This window comes from Staurois parvus, unplaced genomic scaffold (assembly GCF_062004578.1).
Source record: "Staurois parvus isolate SC_StPar_1 unplaced genomic scaffold, SC_StPar_1.0 ptg001245l, whole genome shotgun sequence".
In the NCBI taxonomy this organism is placed as follows: domain Eukaryota; kingdom Metazoa; phylum Chordata; class Amphibia; order Anura; family Ranidae; genus Staurois; species Staurois parvus.
In genome coordinates this window covers 807,053-829,138 of record NW_028319041.1, presented here as the reverse complement: position 1 = coordinate 829,138, position 22,086 = coordinate 807,053, and the positions used below count along the sequence as shown (strand labels likewise).

General features: G+C 45.0%; 1 protein-coding gene across 1 annotated transcript in view; it reads left to right on the top strand.

The window, feature by feature from the left end:
• The first annotated feature begins 9,758 nt into the window (after window positions 1-9,758).
• Window positions 9,759-22,086, top strand: part of LOC149437920 (uncharacterized) — a 42,142-nt gene continuing 29,814 nt past the window's right edge. Inside the window, 3 exon segments of the mRNA XM_089660486.1 lie at window positions 9,759-9,910; window positions 15,395-15,496; window positions 18,151-19,795. Of these exon segments, the coding sequence (XP_089516612.1) occupies window positions 9,759-9,910; window positions 15,395-15,496; window positions 18,151-19,795 (1,899 nt within the window).

Sequence of the window (22,086 nt, the reverse complement as noted above, 5' to 3'; positions counted from 1 at the left end):
CTCTATATATATATATATATATATATATATATATATATATATATTACACACATACATACATACATTTTATATTGCGCATTTATATATATATATATATATAAATAATGTATATTATACATATATTTTTTTTTGTTTAGAATGACTTTTTATATATACGATTATATTTATAAATAAATCATTTTTGTTATACATGTTTATATATTTATACATTTAGCATCTTATAAATACATGCTTTATATAATACATTTCTAGTTATACATTTAAATATATTTGTAACAAGCTGGTCCCTCTGTTTCCTCTTGTACCAAATCACGTTGTCATTGTAAGCCCGGGATCACATATATGCGGTGCGGTATATTGCATGTGAATCGTGCAGGGACCGCACCGCATTCCTGTACCAATCGCATGCGATCTGTGTGCGATGCGATCGGAGCCGAACATTTTGTATGGCTCTAGTCGCACTACACCCGCACCAAAAAGGTACAGGACCTTTTTTTTTGGTCCGCACTAGAATTGGATCACACGGGTATTCACACCTATGTGATCCGATTCTGTACATCGCACCGCGTTTTGCGGACTGATTTCGGGGGGTGTTGTTAACTTAACATACACACCCGCAGCGGTTCGCAGGAACGGGGTGCGATTCTGATGCGCTGTGGAATTCACACAGAAACCGCAGCAAATTCTGCACCGCATCAGTGTGAACCCGGGCTAATGTCTGCTTTCATTTTGTAAAGCTCTGCGCAAACTGTTGGCGCTATATAAATGCTGTATAATAATTCAAACATTTATTTATATTTATACTATATTTATATTTATTTATATTTACATTGTATACATCGTATATATCAATAAATGCTTTATAAAATACATTTATATATAAATCCTGTATAATATTAATAATAATAATAATAATACTTGTAAATGGCTAAAAGCTGCACCTAGTCATCAGAACCGGGGATGGCGGAGATTGCAGTTTGGGAACGCACGCAAAATCGCATGTTTTCCTGCACTGCACAAAAAAAGCGCTGCCTTGTGCAGATGTGCCTGGGGTGCCAGCAGTTCTTAAAGGTACCCCACGTGTATCTAGCAGACGCACACACAATAACGCCCTGCCAGAGTACATGCATGTTTTTGCATGGCGCTATTTTAAAAATCGTGACGGAAACTTTTTTTCAAACTTTTTTTGAACATTTCTTGCATATTTATATAATTTTTTGACATATTGTGTGAATTTAAATTTTTATTATTTTATTATTAATTATTTATAATTATCTGTAATTTTATTGTGCTTATTATCAGCCTATTGAAATGAATGGTTTTTTTTTTTTTTTTTTTTTTTTTTTTTGCACACAACGTTCATTTTTTTAAATATTGTGTGAATTTTATTTTTTATTTTATTATTAATTATTTATAATGAACTGTACTTTTATTGAGGTTATCAGCCTATTGAAATGAATGGTCTGTCCTAAAATGCACACTTGGATGCATCTCCTGATGTGAACGAGTCCCTACATCTTCTTTTTTGTTTTTTTTGCACGCAATGTTAATTTTTTAAAATATTGTGTGAATTTAAATTTTTATTATTTTAATATTATTTATAATTAACTGTAAATTTATTGTGGTTATTGGCATACCCCACGCGTATCTAGCAGACGCACACACAATAACGCCCTGCCAGAGTGCATGCATGTTTTTGCATGGCGCTATTTAAAAAATCGCGACGGAAGCTTTTTTTCAAATTTCTTTTGCAAGTTTCTTTTATATTTATATAAATACTTCACCCTGTTGAAATGAATGGTCTGCCCTAAAACGCACACTCGGATGCATCTCCTGATGTGAACGAGTCCCTACATTTTTTTTTTTTTTGCACGCAATGTTAATTTTTTTAAATATTGTGTGAATTTTAACTTTTATTACTTTAATATTAATTATTTATGATTAATAGTAATTTTATTATGGGCATTATCAACATTTTGAAATGAATTGTCTGCCTTAAAATGCACACTCAGATGCATCTCTTGGTGTGTACGAGCCCTGCGTCTTTTTTGCATGCAACATTAATTTTTTTAAATATTGTGTGAATTATTTTATTAATAATTGTGTAGAATTAATAGTATTTTTTTGGTTATTATCATCCTATTGAAATTATCAGCCTACTGAAATGAATAGTCTGTCCTAAAACGCATACTTGAAAGCATATCCTGGTGTCAATAAGCCCTTTTTTTTTTTTTTGCACGCAACATTAATTTTTTAAAAATATTTTGTGAATTTTTTATTATTTTAATAATATTTAATTATTTAATAATTATTTAATTTATTGAAATGAATAGTCTGCCCTAAAACGCATGCTTGTATGCATCGTCGGGTGTCAATAAGCCGTATATCTTTTTTGCACGCAACATTATTTTTTTGAAATATTTTGTGAATTTTAATTTTTATTATTTTAATAATAATTATTTATAATTAATAGTATTTTTTATGGTTATTATCCTATTGAAATGATCAGCCTATTAAAATGAATGGTAAGCCCTAAAACGCACGCTTAAACGCATCTCCTGGTGTCAATAAGCCCTACATCTTTTTTTGCACGCAACATTAATTTTTTTTAAATATTTAGTGAATTTCAATTTTTATTATTTTAATAATAATTATTTATAATTAATAGTATTTTTTTTATGGTTATTATCCTATTGAAATGATCAGCCTATTGAAATGAATGATCTGCCCTAAAACACAGTGAAATAATTTTTATTTTATTTTATTATTAATTATTTAAGTTGAATAGAAATTTTATTATAGGTATTATTGTATTTATTATTGTATTATTGTCGTTGGTGAAAAAAAGTGGGAAAATTTTTATTTTTTTTTCACACTGGCCCGAGAAACACATACCAAGCTTATAATTTATTTTTAATGATTTACTTTACAATTTATTATAATTTTATTATGAATATTATCATCCTTGGAAGGAAAGTAGGGAAGGGACTCTCCTCAAGGTTTTTTTTAATGCCGTTTTGTAATTCAACCTTTTTTGTGTTTTTTTTTTTTTTTCTTCCCAGCCCTTCACAAGAAACACAATGAAAGCCCACCATGCTTGATTTAACCCTTTTGCTCCCAGAGCTGTTTTTGTTTTTTGTTTTTTTTAAACACACTTTTAAAAAATCATTTTAGGCCTGAAGATGACACAAAACCCCCAAACATGATATATTTTCTGAAAGCCGACACCCCGGAGAATAAAATAGTGGTAGTTGCAGTTTTTTACGTCACATGATATTACCGTGAAGAAAATGCAAAGTTTCAGTAAAAAAACACACTAAAGTGATTAATGTAATTATTTACGCAAATTTTTGGTAAAATATAAAAGACGCGGTTGCACCGAGTAAATAGATACCCAACACGCCAAACCTTGAATTTGCGTGTGCCTATGAAATGGCGACAAATTTCAATACCCTTTATTTTCTAACCACTTCCCATCCGGCCCATGTATATAAACGGCCGGATGGTGGAAGTGCAGGGGCGGGTTGCCGTTCAGTCCATTTCCCTGGGAGCACGCGGCACCGCGATCCTCCGGACACAGTGGAACACCGATTGTTGGATGGGACCTCTGTGTGAGGTCCCGATCATGTGATCACTGATTGGCCAATCAGTGATCACATGAAGAGGAGTAAGCAAGATGTCACTTCTGACATCATTGCTTACTATGTGTGAAACCTGTGAATGATCACAGAGATCACATGGTACAGGGCTATTCACAACAGCCTTGTACCATGTGACAAGCTGTGTCCAATCACAGCTCACACAGTATTTCTCAATGGCTGCAAGAATGCAACCAGAGAGGAGAAATTATTGCTTTTACAGCCTTTATGGGTGTAAAAGCAATCAGGGTAAAAAAAGAAAAAAAAAAAATCTTCATCACCCCCCACACGTAGTACAGTGTCGCCATGGTGACAGTATGTAAAAAAAACCCCCCATAAATAATATAAAAAAAAGAAAAAAAAAAGTAAGAAACATTTTTTTAAATTATAATTTTTGGTTATAAACTAATTTGGGTTTTTTTTTTTTTTTTTTTTTACTAAAAAGATAACTGAATACGTTTTGGCCAAGATTTATGAAGAAAGATTATTTATTTACAAATTTTTATAAGAAATAAAATCTCAAAATTTTTGGACTTTTTCATTTATATAGCAAAAAAAAAATTAAAAACCCAGTGGTGAATAAATACCACCAAAATAAAGTTTTTTCAATCTGTCTAAAAAAAAATGCAAAAAAATTCATCTGGGTACAGTGTTGCATGACCGCGCAATTTTCATTCAAAGTGTGACAGCGCTGAAAGCTGAAAATTGCCCTGGGCAGGAAGGGGGGAAAGTGTCCGGACTGGAAGGGGGGGAAAGTGTCCGGACTGGAAGGGGGGGAAAGTGTCCGGACTGGAAGGGGGGGAAAGTGTCCGGACTGGCAGGGGGGAAAGTGTCCGGACTGGAAGGGGGTGAAGTGTCCGGACTGGAAGGGGGTGAAGTGTCCGGACTGGAAGGGGGTGAAGTGTCCGGACTGGAAGGGGGTGAAGTGTCCGGACTGGAAGGGGGTGAAGTGTCCGGACTGGAAGGGGGGGAAAGTGTCCGGACTGGAAGGGGGTGAAAGTGTCCGGACTGGAAGGGGGTGAAAGTGTCCGGACTGGAAGGGGGGGAAAGTGTCCGGACTGGAAGGGGGGGAAAGTGTCCGGACTGGAAGGGGGGGGAAAGTGTCCGGACTGGAAGGGGGGGAAAGTGTCCGGACTGGAAGGGGGGGGAAAGTGTCCGGACTGGAAGGGGGTGAAAGTGTCCGGACTGGAAGGGGGGGGAAAGTGTCCGGACTGGAAGGGGGGGGAAAGTGTCCGGACTGGAAGGGGGGGAAAGTGTCCGGACTGGAAGGGGGGGAAAGTGTCCGGACTGGAAGGGGGTGAAAGTGTCCGGACTGGAAGGGGGTGAAAGTGTCCGGACTGGAAGGGGTTAAAGGCCCCCCATAGGCCATCAGTTTAGCATGACGGAGGGGGTCTGGTGCTGGAATTATCGCTGTCACTCTGGCGTGCGCGGCGATATGTAACGTGTATGGCATCGACATTTTCACTTGTAGACGCCCCCGGTGCGTGCGTTTATGTTCGTGCGTATATGTGGGGATGGGGGGAGCCTCGACTTTTTTTGGGGGGATGTTATGTGCTTGGGTGTAATTTTTTATTTTTTTTTTTTACTTAACTTTTTTTTTTCCATGACATCGGGGGACACAAAGTGCGCTATGGGATGGTTTTAGGTGACAGGTTCTCTTTAATGACACATCCGAGGTCTAAAAGACCCCCAATGTCTCCTCTGGGCTCTGATGGATGTAATGCAATACATGGCTCCTCTATTCTAGCCGGGGACAGGCACAGCCGTGACCTAGGAGTGGCGTCATACATGTCGTCTTCTGGTTTACAGCAAGAAGGGGAGGAGAGCTGACGTGTGTCCCATGTGTCATACATGTTGCCTTCTGGTTTACAGCAAGAAGGGGAGGAGAGCTGACGTGTGTCGCGTGTGTCATACATGTCGCCTTCTGGTTTACAGCAAGAAGGGGAGGAGAGCTGACGTGTGTCGCGTGTGTCATACATGTCGCCTTCTGGTTTACAGCAAGAAGGGGAGGAGAGCTGACGTGTGTCGTGTGTCATACATGACGCCTTATGGTTTACAGCAAGAAGGGAAGGAGAGCTGATGTGTGTCATACATGTTGCCTTCTGGTTTACAGAGAGAAGGGGAGGAGAGCTGATGTGTGTCACATGTGTCATACATGTCACCTTCTGGTTTACAGCGAGAAGGGGAGGAGAGCTGACGTGTGTTATACATGTCGCCTTCTGGTTTACAGCAAGAAGGGGAGGAGAGCTGACGTGTGTCGCGTGTGTCATACATGTCGCCTTCTGGTTTACAGCAAGAAGGGGAGGAGAGCTGACGTGTGTCGCGTGTGTCATACATGTCGCCTTCTGGTTTACAGCAAGAAGGGGAGGAGAGCTGACGTGTGTCGTGTGTCATACATGACGCCTTATGGTTTACAGCAAGAAGGGAAGGAGAGCTGATGTGTGTCATACATGTTGCCTTCTGGTTTACAGAGAGAAGGGGAGGAGAGCTGATGTGTGTGTCACATGTGTCATACATGTCACCTTCTGGTTTACAACGAGAAGGGGAGGAGAGCTGACGTGTGTTATACATGTCGCCTTCTGGTTTACAGCAAGAAGGGGAGGAGAGCGGACGTGTGTCACGTGTGTCATACATGTCGCCTTCTGGTTTACAGCAAGAAGGGGAGGAGAGCTGACGTGTGTCACATGTGTCATACATGTCGCTTTCTGGTTTACAGCGAGAAGGGGGGGAGATCTGACGTGTGTCACGTGTCATACATGTCGCTTTCTGGTTTACAGTGAGAAGGGGAGGAGAGAGGACATGTGTCATACATGTCTCCTTCTAATTTACAGCGAGAAGGGGAGGAGAGCTGACGTGTGTCATACATGTCACCTTCTGGTTTACAGCAAGAAGGGGAGGAGAGCGGGCGTGTGTCCTCTCTCCCCTCCACCCGCCAGCACCCTCTATTGTCAGCCCCAGGTACGCAGATTGGCATGTGGAGCCCGGAATACATGGCGGGAGTGCGTGCGCGGCAGAGGGCACCATTACCAGGGGCTGTGGAAGCAATGGGGCGGCAGCACAGCCACCCGCCTGCTTCCACCTGACATGTCCGATCTGGCAGTGAAAGGGTTAAAGTAGAACTAAAGGCATTTTGGACAGAGTAAGGGAGGGTTGTGACCCCTGTATGTTGCTTTTGCCATCGGAGCTCCCGTTGGGGAGATTTGCCTTCACTTCCTGTCCCATAGCCAAAGTAGGAAGTGAGAGGAAATCCCTCTAAAGTGAGGGAATCCCTGGTTGTCACCAGAAGCAGTGTCCCCCGTTGGAAGATTTCCCTACTTTTCCTTCTCTGGGGACAACCCGAAATTTAGGATTTTCATTTGCTTTCACTTTTGGTGATGAGAGTAAACAGGACAGGAGAAGGGGAATCTCCCTAATGGGGGACACAGATGAAAAAAAAAAAAAAAAAAACCTGACAGGGGGTCTAATCCCTCTCCACTCTATCCAAGACGAAAAAAAAAAAGTTGCCTTTTATTTATCCACTTTCCCGCCGCCCTATAGCAGATATACTGCTACGGGGTGGCACGGGTGCGCAAAATCACACACATAAATATATATATATATACACGTGATTTTGCATTTCCGTTCACAGCTGTCAATCATCGGGTCCCGGGCAGTGATTCTCCGCCGGCGCCCGGTGATTGCTCAGGATCTCCGACAGGGAGTAGGACGGTGTTGTTTACTAACCGTCCTCCTCCCTGTCAGCTCCTGCACACTGCACAGCCATCCAGAGCAGTGTGATTACAGTGAAGCACACAGACCCCTCCCCCTAGTAAAACACTCCCAGCACACAGTTAACCCTTTGATCACCCCTCATGTTAACCCCTTCCTGCCCAGTGTCAGTAGTACAGTGTCAGTGCTTTTTTTTTTTAGCACTGATCACTTATTGGTGACGAAATTTGATTTTTAACATTTTTTTTATGTAACTTTGGTCAAAACTGCACAGTTTGTTTCGAGTGCTGTACCCCTACGGATCAGTGGGTGCAATAAGTACTCGCACACAAAGGAAGCCATCCTTGACCATGTGGCCACTGATTTATTAATATTTATTCATTTATAATAGTTATTAATATTCCCGTGGATTGTATTAGTTATCCTTGAAGAAGAGGGAGTATAATTTCCCCCCGAAACGCGTTGCCGGTGTGACTTTTACCAATCATGAATAAAGTTTGGAGCCGTATTCTTTCTTCGGAAACTCTTTAAGATTTAAACTCACCGACCACTTTATTAGGTCCACCTTGCCAGTGCTAAGAAAATCTCCCCCCACACCATGACACCACCACCACCAGCCTGAACCTCTGATACAAGGCAGGATGGAACCATGACACCACCACCACCAGCCTGAACCTCTGATACAAGGCAGGATGGATCCACCACACCATGACACCACCACCACCAGCCTGAACCTCTGATACAAGGCAGGATGGATCCACCACACCAAGACACCACCACCACCAGCCTGAACCATTGATACAAGGCAGGATGGATCCACCACACCATGACACCACCAGCCTGAACCATTGATACAAGGCAGGATGGATCCACCACATCAAGACACCACCACCACCAGCCTGAACCTCTGATACAAGGCAGGATGGATCCACCACACCAAGACACCACCACCAGCCTGAACCATTGATACAAGACAGGATGGATCCACCACACCATGACACCACCACCACCAGCCTGAACCGATGATACAAGGCAGGATGGATCCACCACACCATGACACCACCACCACCAGCCTGAGCCATTGATATAAGGCAGGATGGATCCACCACACCATAACACCACCACCAGCCTGAACCATTGATACAAGGCAGGATAGATCCACTACACCATGACACCACCAGCCTGAACCAATTATACAAGGCAGGATGGATCCACCACACCATGACACCACCACCACCAGCCTGAACCATTGATACAAGGCAGGATGGATCCACCACACCATGACACCCCCACCATCCTGAATCACTGATACAAGGCAGGATGGATCCATGATTTCATGTTGTTTACACCAAATTCTGACCCTACCTTGTGAATGTCGCAACTGAAGTCCAGACTCATCAGACCAGGCAACGTTTTTCCGATCTTCTGTTGTCCAATATTGGTGAGCCTGTGCGAACTGTAGCCTCTGTTTCCTGTTCTTAGCTGACAGGAGTGTCACCCGATGGGGTCGTCTGCTGCTGTAGCCCATCTGCTTCAAGGTTCGACGTGTTGTGCGTTCAGAGATGGTATTTTTTTGTTATTTACTTTGGTTGTAACCAGTGGTTATTTGAGTTACTGTTGCCTTTCTATCATCTGGAACCAATCAGCCCATTCTCCTCTGACATAAACAAGGCATTTTCCTCCACACAACTGCCGCTCACTGGATATTTTCTCTTTTTAGACCATTCTCTGTAAACCTTAGAGATGGTTGTGAGTGAAAATCCCAGTAGATCAGCAGTTTTTGAAATGCTCAGACCAGCCCGTCTGGCACCAACAACCATGCCACGTTCAAAGTCACTTAGATCCCCTTTCTTCCCCATTCTGATGCTCGGTTTGAACTTGTTGGGGATAATTTGTTTGAATATTTTTTGATTATATATTTTATTTATGTGGATTTTAATATATGATTGGTTAAACACTGTGGAAATATAGTAAGAAGGAGCACTGCCTTTTTTTGATTTATATCGGTTTGAACTTCAGCAAGTTGTCTTCACCACATCTAGATGCCTAAATTCCTTGAGTTGTTGCCATGTGATCGGCTGATTAGAAATTTGGGTTACCAAACCATTGAACAGGTGGACCTAATAAAGTGGCGGTGAGTGTATATTTAATGTATTATGTACTATGCACAATGTAGCAAGGGGAGTAGAAACACCCCAAGTTAAGTGGAAAAAAAATCCAGGAACTCGATTAAGGCGATACCCTTGCTGGAGTCCCCAAGAGATGGAAGTAGACCATAGGTGACCCAACCCATTAGACCCAGCCAGTGGAAATGTATTTGGATTGACTGGCCCTTTGATTGCACTTTTATGTGCCCTGTGTGGTGATATTCCATGGTAAAGGATGGTTCTCTCTTCTTTTCAGGTTGGCTGCATGATTCCAAGCATGGACAATCCGCTACTTTCCCAGTTGGTGAATGGAATTACCAGTGCCGTTCCACCTTCCCAGTCCAAACTGTACAGCAGCTGGTCTGTGTGTGACGAAGAAACCAAAACACCTTCCATAACAGACTGCTTGGAGAAGAGGTAATTTTAGAAATACAATATTTATTTCAGTCTTTTCTAAAGGATAAAGAGAGGTCCAGGACATAGCATTCTCCCGATCTAAGATGGTAGTGTTGGAGGTGATCTCCTTCCTTCTCAATCTATAGAAATGAGCCCAAAGTAAAGAGTCTAGCCTTATGGTAACCTGTAGATTTTTGTTTGAACACTACGATGAGAAAGTATAAAAATCACTCATCCAACCATTTGAAGTGCCTTTAGGAGCTCAACTGATTTCGAACAACTTTTTTTTCAAGTAACATGTCAACGTCTTGACTACCATCTAAGATGGTAGTGTTGGAGGTGATCTCCTCCCTTCTCAATCTACTGAATAGAAATGAGCCCGAAGTAAAGAGTCTAGCCTTATAGAATGATGAGAAAACTGAATGAAAATTTTGGATCATTCGTTTTTCACATCATTAGTGCAACACGCAGTTTTCACATCTCAATCGAACGTGCCTGATTCAACATAATGGATTTTTATTAGAAAAATGAAACAATTGATGGCACAGTCGTATGAGCCATTGGTATTGGTGGGAGGAATAGTGTCCCATCATTGGTATTAGTGGGGGGAATAGTGTCCCATCATTGGTATTAGTGGGGGGAATAATGTCCCATCATTGGTATTAGTTGGAGAAATAGTACCCCATCATTGGTATTAGTGGGGGGAATAGTGTCCCATCATTGGTATTAGTGGGGGGAATAATGCCCCATCATTGGTATTAGTGGGAGGAATAGTGCCCCATCATTGGTATCAGTGGGAGAAATAGTGCCCCAACATTGGTATCAGTGGGAGGAATAGTGCCCCAACATTGGTATCAGTGGGAGGAATAGTACCCCATCATTGGTATCAGTGGGAAGAATAGTGCCCCATCATTGGTATTAGTGGGAGGTATAGTGCCCCATCATTGATATCAGTGGGAGGAATAGTGCCCCATCATTGGTATCAGTGGGAGGAATGGTGCCCCATCATTGGTATCAGTGGGAGGAATAGTACCCCATCATTGGTATCAGTGGGAAGAATAGTGCCCCATCATTAGTATTAGTGGGAGGTATAGTGCCCCATCATTGGTATTAGTGGGAGGAATAGTGTCCCATCATTGGTATTAGTTGGAGGAATAGTGTCCCATCATTGGTGTCAGTGGGAGGAATAGTGCCCCATCATTGGTGTCAGTGGAAGGAATAGTGCCCCATCATTGGTGTCAGTGGGAGGAATAGTGCCCATCATTGGTATTAGTGGGAGGAATAGTGTCCCATCATTGGTATCAGTGGGAGGAATAGTGCCCCATCATTGGTATCAGTGGGAGGAATAGTGCCCCATCATTGGTATCAGTGGGAGGAATAGTGCCCCATCATTGGTGTCACTGGGAGGAATAGTGCCTCATCATTGGTATTAGTTGGAGGAATAGTGCCCCATCATTGGTATTGGGAATATTAGAGCTTCATCATTGGTATTAGTTGGAGGTATAGTGCCCCATCATTGGTATTAGATAAAGGAAGAGGGTCCCATCATTGATATCAGTGGGAGGAATAGTGCCCCATCATTGGTGTCAATGGCAAGAATACTGCCCCATTGTTGGTATCAGTGGCAGGAATCGGGCCCATCTTTGGTGTCAGTGAGAAGGATAGAACTCTTTCGTAGGTATCATGGCAGGAATAGTCACCCATCCCTCAGCAGTGGGAGGAATAGTGTAGGATAAAGGCAAGCAAAGGGCCACCTCAAGCCCATGGGACACAGTTTGGAGACCAGTGGTCTAGTCTGTGAAGATAAGACTGAGATTGTCCATGTGACTATAGTGAAGGAAGACTGTCCCGGTTAGCAGCCAGTTTGAGGAAGGGTGAATGCTAAACTCAATAGCTCCATAACAGAAGTGGGTGAGGATTTCTAGATTGGATGGCCTGGAGGGGATTTTTTTTTTTTTTAGTTAACAAAAGTGAAGTTCAAATTACTTTATGTTATTTAAACCAAAACACCTTCCATAACAGACTGCTTGGAGAAGAGGTAATTTTAGAAATACAATATTTATTTCAGTCTTCTCTAAAGGATAAAGAGAGGTCCAGGACATAGCATTCTCCCGTTCTAAGATGGTAGTGTTGGAGGTGATCTCCTCCCTTCTCAATCTACTGAATAGAAATGAGCCCAAAGTAGAGTCTAGCCTTATGGTGACCTGTAGATTTTTGTTTGAACACTACGATGAGAAAGTATAAAAATCACTCGTCCAACCATCTGAAGTGCCTTTAGGAGCTCAACTGATTTCGAACAACTTTTTTTTCGAGTACCATGTCAACGTCTTGACTACCATCTAAGATGGTAGTGTTGGAGGTGATCTCCTTCCTTCTCAATCTACTGAATAGAAATGAGCCCGAAGTAAAGAGTCTAGCCTTATAGAATGATGAGAAAACTGAATGAAAATTTTGGATCATTCGTTTTTCACATCATTAGTGCAACACGCAGTTTTCGCATCTCAATCTAACGTGCCTGATTCAACATAATGGATTTTTATTAAAAAAATGAAACAATTGATGGCAGTCGTATGAGCCATTGGTATTAGCTGTTTGAACACTACGATGAGAAGTATAAAAATCACTCGTCCAACCATTTAAAGTGCCTTTAGTGCCTTTAGGAGCTCAACTGATTTTTTCGAGTACCATGTCAACGTCTTGACTTTGGTTGAAAAAACCTCCTACTTCCAGATTGAGTTTGACAAGTATATGCGCATAATCAGGGGCGGACTGACAACTCATGGGGCCCCCAGGCAATAGGGGATCATGGGGCCCCTGTGTCCTCGCTCACACTCAAACCACACCCAAAAAAGCCTATGAAAGGTACCAAGGGGCATCTCATGGGGCTCCCTACTGACCCCGGGCCCTCGGGCAGTGCCTGAGTTCCCAAATGGTCAGTCCGCCCCTGCGCATAATACAACTTACGACTTTTCTTGGGTTGGAGCGAAATCAACAATCAGAAACTTGTTTATAGATTCAACAAAAATTTTCAATCTGTATCTTCCAGTTTTTTTGCTCTTTATGGTTGAAACATATTGTCCAGTTGTCCCCTTTTCCTCTTAACTGAACGAACGTTCTGAAAATGACAATTCGTTAAACTGTCCTTCATTAAAGAGAACAATTCAACAATAGGTTTCAACCAGAATGTTAATTACAAAAAGCATAAAAGGATAAGGATGGAAAATTTTTGTCGAATCTATTGGGAACAAACCAATTTCTAACCATTGAATTCAGTCATGGCCAATAAAAATCATATCTAGTGCTTATGCGCGTGCACTTGTCAAAGGTACCGTATTTTTCGCTCCATAAGACGCGCCTAGGTTTTAGAGGAGAAAAACAAGAAAAAAAATATTCTGAACCAATTGACTGCAGACACAGTACAGGAAGTGACCAGAGACTGCGGACAGTACAGGAGATGATCAGAGACTGCGGACAATACAGGAGATGACCAGAGACTGCAGACATAGTACAAGAGATGACCAGAGACTGCGGACACAGTACAGGAGATGACCAGAGACTGCGGACACAGTACAGGAGATGACTAGAGACTGCGGACACAGTACAGGAGATGACTAGAGACTGCGGACACAGTACAGGAGATGACTAGAGACTGCGGACACAGTACAGGAGATGACCAGAGACTGCGGACAGTACAGGAGATGACCAGAGACTGCGGACATAGTACAGGAGATGACCAGAGACTGCGGACACAGTACAGGAGATGACTAGAGACTGCGGACATAGTACAGGAGATGACCAGAGACTGCGGACACAGTACAAGAGATGACCAGAGACTGTGGACACAGTACAGGAGATGACCAGAGACTGCGGACACAGTACAGGAGATGACTAGAGACTGCGGACACAGTACAGGAGATGACTAGAGACTGCGGACACAGTACAGGAGATGACCAGAGACTGCGGACAATACAGGAGATGACCAGAGACTGCGGACACAGTACGGGGGATGACCAGAGACTGCGGACACAGTACAGGGGATGACCAGAGACTGCGGACACAGTACAGGGGATGACCAGAGACTGCGGACACAGTACAGGAGATGACCAGAGACTGCGGACACAGTACAGGAGATGACCAGAGACTGCGGACACAGTACAGGGGATGACCAGAGACTGCAGACACAGTACAGGGGATGACCAGAGACTGCAGACACAGTACAGGGGATGACCAGAGACTGCGGACACAGTACAGGGGATGACCAGAGACTGCGGACACAGTACAGGGGATGACCAGAGACTGCGAACACAGTACAGGGGATGACCAGAGACTGCGGACACAGTACAGGGGATGACCAGAGACTGCGGACACAGTACAGGGGATGACCAGAGACTGCGGACACAGTACAGGGGATGACCAGAGACTGCGGACACAGTACAGGGGATGACCAGAGACTGCGGACACAGTACAGGGGATGACCAGAGACTGCGGACACAGTACAGGAGATGACCAGAGACTACGGACATAGTACAGGGGATGACCAGAGGCTGCGGACATAGTACAGGGGATGACCAGAAACTGCGGACAGTACAGGCATCTGTGACAGCCGGGTGCCCATTGCGCATGTGCAAGAAGTGCTGCGCTTTGTGAATGGCCCGGCGTCTTCTGGGACCTATCATGAGACACCGGACCATTCACAAAGCGCAGCGCTTCTCGCGCATGTGCAATGGGCACCCGGCTGTCACAGATGCCGGGGCGGGAAGAAGCCGGTGCGGGTAGACTGCAGCGCTGGACCGAGGAATAGGTAAGAACAGCTGAGCGGCATGCCCGGTATTCTGACGTGGTGGCGGAAATACCGGACCGGCCGCTTTACTGTATATTCGCTCCATAAGACGCACTGATATTTTCCCTCCTTTTTTGGGGGGGAAAAAGTGCGTCCTTTGGAGCGAAAAATAGGGTAATATGGTAGTACAAAGTTCGTTCTACGAAAGTCAAGACATTGAAGTGGTACTCGAACGAAAAAGTCATTCAAAATTAATCTAGTCCAAGCATCTCCAACCTAACTAAACAAAGGGCCAGATTACTGTCCATCAGACTTTAGGGGGGCCGAACTGTGGCCAATGGGAGTAGAAAATGTCCCGGCATATGGGGAAGTAAACATGCCTCAGGTGACCTGTAGAATTTTGTTTGAACACTATGATGAGAAAGTAAAAAATCCCTCGTCCAACCATTTGAAGTGCCTTTAGGGGCTTGAGTGATTTCGAACAACTCTTTGTTGGAGTACCATATCAACGTCTTGACGTTTGTTGAACAAACCTCCTGCTTCCAGATTGAGTTTGACAAGTACATGCGCATAATACAACGTACGACTTTTCTTGGGTTGGAGTGAATTCCACGATCAGAAACTTGTTTATAGATTCAACAAAAAGTTTTTTTTTTTGTTTTTTTTTTGCGTCAACAAAAGTGAAGTTCAAATTCTTCAAATGACTTTATGTTCTTCTTATTTAGTGCTGTGTTCACTTACCCCGACTCTGAAAACCGTACAGATGTGTTCGGATTGATGTCAAATCTCCCAGAAGACACAAACAAAATCGATGCTGTGACTGACTGGTAGGTACCTAGAGGTCTTCTGACATGGGTTCTGATTACTAAGGTGTTGCTGCCTCTCCAGGGAGCCCTTGGTCTGCGTATCGGAGAACATGTGACCTTCCCCATGTGGCCATTCTTGGGCCTGAGTGACCACATGCCAGGCTTGGGTAATGATATGTGAGGGGCCATGTAATCATCCACCAGGGAATCCTATTAATGGGGGGGGGGGGAGGGGGGTGGATTATCAGGAAACAATATCACTTTGCACTAAAAATGTATCTTAACCGCCTCTCGCCCGCCATATAAGGTAATAATGGGCGCAAGGCGGTTCTCTCGTTCTGGGAGGACGTCATATGACATCCCCCCACTCTAACCGTGCGTGTGCAGCTCTGGGAGTGCGCAGCGCGGCGATCGGTGGTGCGCTGTGTCCCTCAGACACAGCAGATCACCGATCAATGGAAAGAGACAAAGATCTAGGCTCAGTCATGTGATCAGCTGTGTCCAATCACAGCTGATCGCATGTAAATAGAGAAATGCCGGTTATCGGCATTTCTCTCCTCACGAGCTGTCACACTGACAGAGGAGAGGAGAGCCGGTAATCGGCATTCCTCGGAGGGGACATCTACACTGATCATCAGGGCACTGATGATCAGTGTGCCCTGATGATCAATGTAGCCCCAGCAGTGCCACCTAACAGTGCCCATCAATGCCAGCTGTCAGTGCCACATCAATGCCACCTATCAGTGCCTACCAGTGCACATCAATGCCACATATCAGTGCCCATCTGAGCTGCCTTTCAGTGTCACATATCAGTGCCAGTCAGTGCCGCCTATCAGTGCAGCCTAACAGTGCCAGTCAGTGCCGCCTATTAGTGCCAGTCAGTGCCGCCTATCAGTGCTGCCTATCAGTGCCATATATGAGTGCTGCCTTTCAGTGCTCATCAGTGATGCCTGCCAATGCCCATCAGTGCCACCTACTAGTGCCTCCTCATCAGTGCCCATCAGTGCCACCTATCAGTGTCCATCACTGCAGCCTCATTAGCGCACATCAGTGAAGGAGAAAAATCACTTACTTACAAAATGTTTCCCAAATTTTCAGTTGTTTTTGGTTTGTTTAGCAAAAAATAAAACACCCAGAGGTGATGAAATACTACCAAAAGAAAGCTCTATCTGTCTCAAACAAATGCTAAAAATTTCATATGGGTACAGTGTTGCATGACCGCACAATTGTCATTCAAAGTGCGACAGCGCTGAAAACTGGCCTGGGCAGGAAGGGGGTATAAGTGCCCTGTAGGCTAATGGTTAACCCCTTCCTGCCAGCGCCTCCTGGCCCTTTAAGAGTTTCAGGCGCCGGGAGGTGGACCGGGTGGGGTGTAATGCGTCACGGTGGTCACATGATTGGAAAGGTCCCGATCGAAAGAGCAGATGGTGACTGTACTACTTGTGGGCGGTGATGAAGATTTTTTTTTGTTTTTACACTGATTGCTTTTACACCCATAAAGGCTGCAAAAACAATCATTTCTCCTTCTCTCTGGCTGCATTCTTGCAGCCATTGAGAAATACTGTGTGAGCTGTGATTGGTCACAGCTTGTCACATGGTACAAGGCTGTTGTGAATAGCCCTGTACCATGTGACCTCTGTGATCATTCACAGATTTCACTAGTAGTAAGCAATGATGTCAGAAGTGACATCTTGCTTACTACTATGCATGTGATCACTGATTGGCCAATCAGTGATCACATGATCGGGACCTCATACAGAGGTCCCGTACAGCAGAGATCACCCACAATGGCTGAAATGCCTGGGTGGTGACTATGGCGCATCCAATGTCGTCTGTCATGTCTCTCCCCTGTAGTCGCTGCTAGAATCCTATCATGTGACCGGACCAGGATAGGTAGGTATAAGGGCCTTCCTTCTACAGGGTGGTTAGTATAGGTGTTAGAAGAGGGGTAGGAGCCAGGGGCGGACTGACCATTTGGAAACACTGCCTAAGGGCCCTGGGTCAGTAGGGGGCCCCTTGAGATGCCCCTGGTACGTTTTTCATAGGTTTTTTTGAGTTTGGGCAAGGACAGAGGGGCCCCATGATCCCCTATTGCCCGGGGGCCCCATGAGTTGTCAGTCCGCCCCTGGTAGGAGCAGATATAAGATTAGATAGTTATAGCCTGGAGTTCCACATTAAGTCTTTATTCCAGCCTCCTCATCAACGTGGTAATGACATTTTGAAATAAAAGTTTTCCATTTATTACCTTCGTTTAGATATGGTGATGTCATTACTTGGTCTCTGTGCTTCTCTATGCAATGCAGACAGATCATGGCTGGAAGAATGGGTCAGTAGGGTCAGAAGGGTGCAGTACATATCTTCCTGAAAACAGAAAGCTGTGGTGACGCCCACATGTGTTGCTGAGCCCCAGTTATAGAAACAACTAGAATCCAGTGGATCAAAGGGGTGGACCAGGGACAGTAGGGTTATAGTGGAAAGGGCTAGATGATGTTGGACTTCTTCCAGTCATAAAATGAGGTGGGCTGTGAAATCAGAGTAAGCAAATTCAGTCCAGGACATTAGCTGGTACAACTGCTTGACTGAAGAGAAGGTCAGAGGTCCTCTTTAATGATTTATTTTAATAAAGAGATAACTATTAGCCTGGACTTCTTCCTCATTTTTTCTTTGTTTTTCAGGGACTCGCTATCTAGACTGTTTCCTCCCCTGTGGGCTGCAAGTGACCACCAGAATCTCTCTGAATACGTACCCAATATCCTTCCAGGAAATGATATCTCCCACGTAATTGGCCCCCAAGCATACCAGGAGCCTGCAAGAAAATTGCCAGACATCGAAAGCCTTCAGAGAGGGTTTGAGGACCTGGGTTTGCTGGATTCTTGGGTGTCCAGCCCTGACACCTGCAGCCCAAGGCTAGAAGATGTATTCCAAGACCTTTACTTTGAAAATCAAGCCTTGGAACTGAATTCCTCCTTCCAGCCCATTGACTGGCCTAATCAGTCCGTCGACGGCTTTGTCAAGTTTAACGGAAGAGATTCCGGAAGCAAAGCTGCTAACGTCTGCCCCAGCTCACAGAAAAGGGCAAAAGAATACTCTGGCGTACATCGGCCCTCATGGAAAAATGACAAGGGGAGAGGCAAGTTCAGTAGGGGTAGCCCAACCGGTCAAATGAATTACCCGCCTGGCCCAAGAGAAGGTTGGGGAAAAGAAACATATGCAAAACCTTCCGGTGACTTTTCTCCACTGTGTATGAAGCCACCAGCGTTCCAGTTTAATCAGCAATTTTCTAAAACTCACGGTTTCCATCCGACCACACAAAAGGCACACTACAAGGAAGGGTCGGAAAACTACTCCGGTTTTCCAAAAGTTGGCACCTTCGAAAATATCACTCCTCAAATCCAAAAGGAGTCCTATGCAAAGTCTCCAGTACCTTGTATTAGCCCGAACGAGGGCTTTCCGTTGGCTAGCCAAGGACACAGATGGTTAGATGGTGAACCCTTAGTGACCCAGAAAACGGCAACTAGCCCTTTGCCATCTCCTGCAAGCTCTAGTCTGTCTGATGGTTCTCCAACCCATTGTCCTGGGTATTTCTCTCAACCACCATTGCCACCTTCTGCTAAAGATGGACACTTAAATGGAACGACCAACCAGATACCTTTCTCTAGCTTTATTGATGAGAACCAGAGGCGCGGCAAGTGTTTCAGTCGCTCGTCTCCTTGTAAGGAGGGCATGTATCGGAATACGGCATTTGGTTATCCACCCAACTGGTCACCGACTCAACCAGGTTCTGGACAGAATAACTCCGAAAGGCTCCACAAACTGCCTAAAAGAACAAACCCTCCAAACAATGGAAATCCTGACCGAAGAGGAAGAAGAGCTTGGAACATGCCACCTAGCGGCGTCAAACAAAACCCGCCTCCTTGCAGCCCTTTCCAACGCAAACAAGAACCCAACCTAGGGAACATGTCTGACTTTGTGAATGCCTCCTTTCTGCCTCCTTTTTCTCTGATGTCTGATTTAAAACAGAATCAGAATTTTCCTCCCTTTAACCCGCAGTTGTTTTCTCCAACAACAAATATGTCTTTTCCTCCACCTTTCCCGTTTTCTGACCTCATCGATCTGTTCCATTACGAAGATATCAATCAGATCCAACCTTTTATAAGTGACCTGTTCTGCGGTGAAATCCCCCCTCCTTACTTTCCCTTTCCAGCTTCCTTCAACAGATGCCGCCCTTCAAGAAATCGCAGTGGACCTGCCAATGAACTCCATTTACAGCTAGAGGAATGCTGTGAGCAGTTTCGGGCTTTAGAGAAAGAAAGGAAAAAAGTAAGAAGACCTTCTTGTGAATGTGTTACAATAGTTATGAAGCTACAGAGGAATCCAAGGACTGGGGAAAGTTCTCCATATTTGTTCTAAAACCAAAAGCCACTTGGCTTTTCTTGGTTAGCTTTGTGTGACTATCTAAAACATGGTTTCCCAGCCAGGGATCCATGGAGCCCTAGGGTTCCTCCAGAGGTTGCTAGGGGCTCCTTGAGCAATGAGCAGTTTGTGCCTCTCAGATAAGTTCCCACTGACACCATAGATCTTTTTTGTATCTGTAAGGGGGTAATTCTTCCCAATGACCACAAGTGTAAGGAACATTCTTCCCACTGACCACACACTAACGTATCATGAGCAGGGGTGGACTGACCATTTGGAAACTCGGGCACTGCCCGAGGGCCCGGAGTCAGTAGGGGACCCCATAAGATGCCCCTGGTACCTTTTTCATAGCCTTTTTTGAGTTTGGGCATGGACACAGGGGCCCCATGATCCCCTATTGCCCAGGGGCCCGATGAGTTGTCAGTCCGCCCCTGATCATGAGCTGTAGATATAGTCATTTTAAGCTGGGGTTCCCTGAGAAAGTTATTTGAGGGGTTCTTCTGTGTTGAAAAGTACCTACGTATTCCTTGCAGGAGCCCTCAGCCCTGATGCAAGGAGTGGCCTAGCTCTTTGGAGGACTATATCAAAAAAGCCTTGATGGGTGCATGTTGATCGGGAGGTGTGAGTGCTTCTAGGCAGGTCTTGGTAATGCCCACATGTGACACCGAACCTTCATGATTGAGAGAACTGAAATCCAATGAATGAAAGGGGCGGACCAGGACGCTAAGGGAGGAAAAAGCTTAGATGGCGTTGGACGTCCTCCAGCCATGAAATGAGGTTCTGTATTCATTGTATGTCAAGCCAAAGAGGTTTCCTCTGGTTTTGGATAGACTGGGGAAAGGATGAGAACTCCTGTTGGGTCTTCAGTGCTCTCCAGGGCTCTGTTACAACGATATACCCAGGGGCAGACTGACTACTCATGGGGCCCCCGGGCAATTGGGGATAATGGGGCCCCTGTGTCCTTGCCCCCACTCAAAACACCCAAAAAAGCCTATAAAAGATACCAGGGGCATTTTATGGGGCCCCCTACTGACCCCGGGCCCTCAGGGAGTGCTCGAATGGTCAGTCCGCCCCTGGATATACCCTGACACTGTTTTCTCCAGACAGGAAGTGAGGGAATAGTCTGCAGCAGGGACACAGACAGAGAGATATGGCTGGGCACAGTGGCGTCCCGAGGCAGGTGAGAGGGATGCGGTCCACACCAGGTGACACCGACCGCACAGGGCGACACCGGACCCACTCCACCAAAAGGTAAGTTGTAAAGCAATCCGATGATCCCCGCAGGATGGATTCGATCCATCCTGCGGGGATCGGCGGCTTTCTTTACAACTTACCTTTCCTTGGAGCGGGTCCGGTGTCACCCCAAATAGGTTGCATGCCGATGATCCTCGTCGCAATGCAACCTGTACGGGGTGACACCAGACCTGCTCCAAGAAAAGGTAAGCTGTAAAGAAAGCCAGCGATCCCTGCAGGATGGATGGGATCTGCGGATTGGGGAGCATAATGGCTCGGAGTCCGATCCATTATGCTCAATCTGCAGATCCGATCCATCCTGCGGGGATCGTCGGCATGCAACCTATACGGGGTGACACCGAACCCGCTCCAAGAAAAGGTAAGTTGTAAAGAATGCCAGCGATCCCCGCAGGATGCATCGGATCTGTGGATTGGGGAGCATAATGGCTCGGAGTCCGATCCATTATGCTCAATCCGCAGATCCGATCCATTCTGCGGGGATCGTCGGAGGGGGTGTCACCAAGTGTTACCGCATCGGGTGACACCAACCCTAGGGACGCCTCTGCTCCGATCCATTATGCTCAATCCGCAGATCTGATTAATCCTGCAGGGATCGTCGGCATGTAACCTATACAGGGTGACACCGAACCCGCTCCAAGAAAAGGTAAGTTGTAAAGAAAACCGACGATCCCCGCAGGATGGTGTCCGATCCATTCTGCTCAATCCGCAGATCCGATCCATTTTGCGGGGATCGTCGGAGGGGGTGTCACCAAGTGTTACCGCATCAGGTGACACCAACCCTAGGGACGCCTCTGCTCCGATCCATTATGCTCAATCCGCAGATCCGAACCATCCTGCGGGGATCGTCGGCATGCAACCTATACGGGGTGACACCGAACCCGCTCCACGGAAAGGTAAGTTGTAAAGAAAACCGACGATCCCCGCAGGATGGAGTCCGATCCATT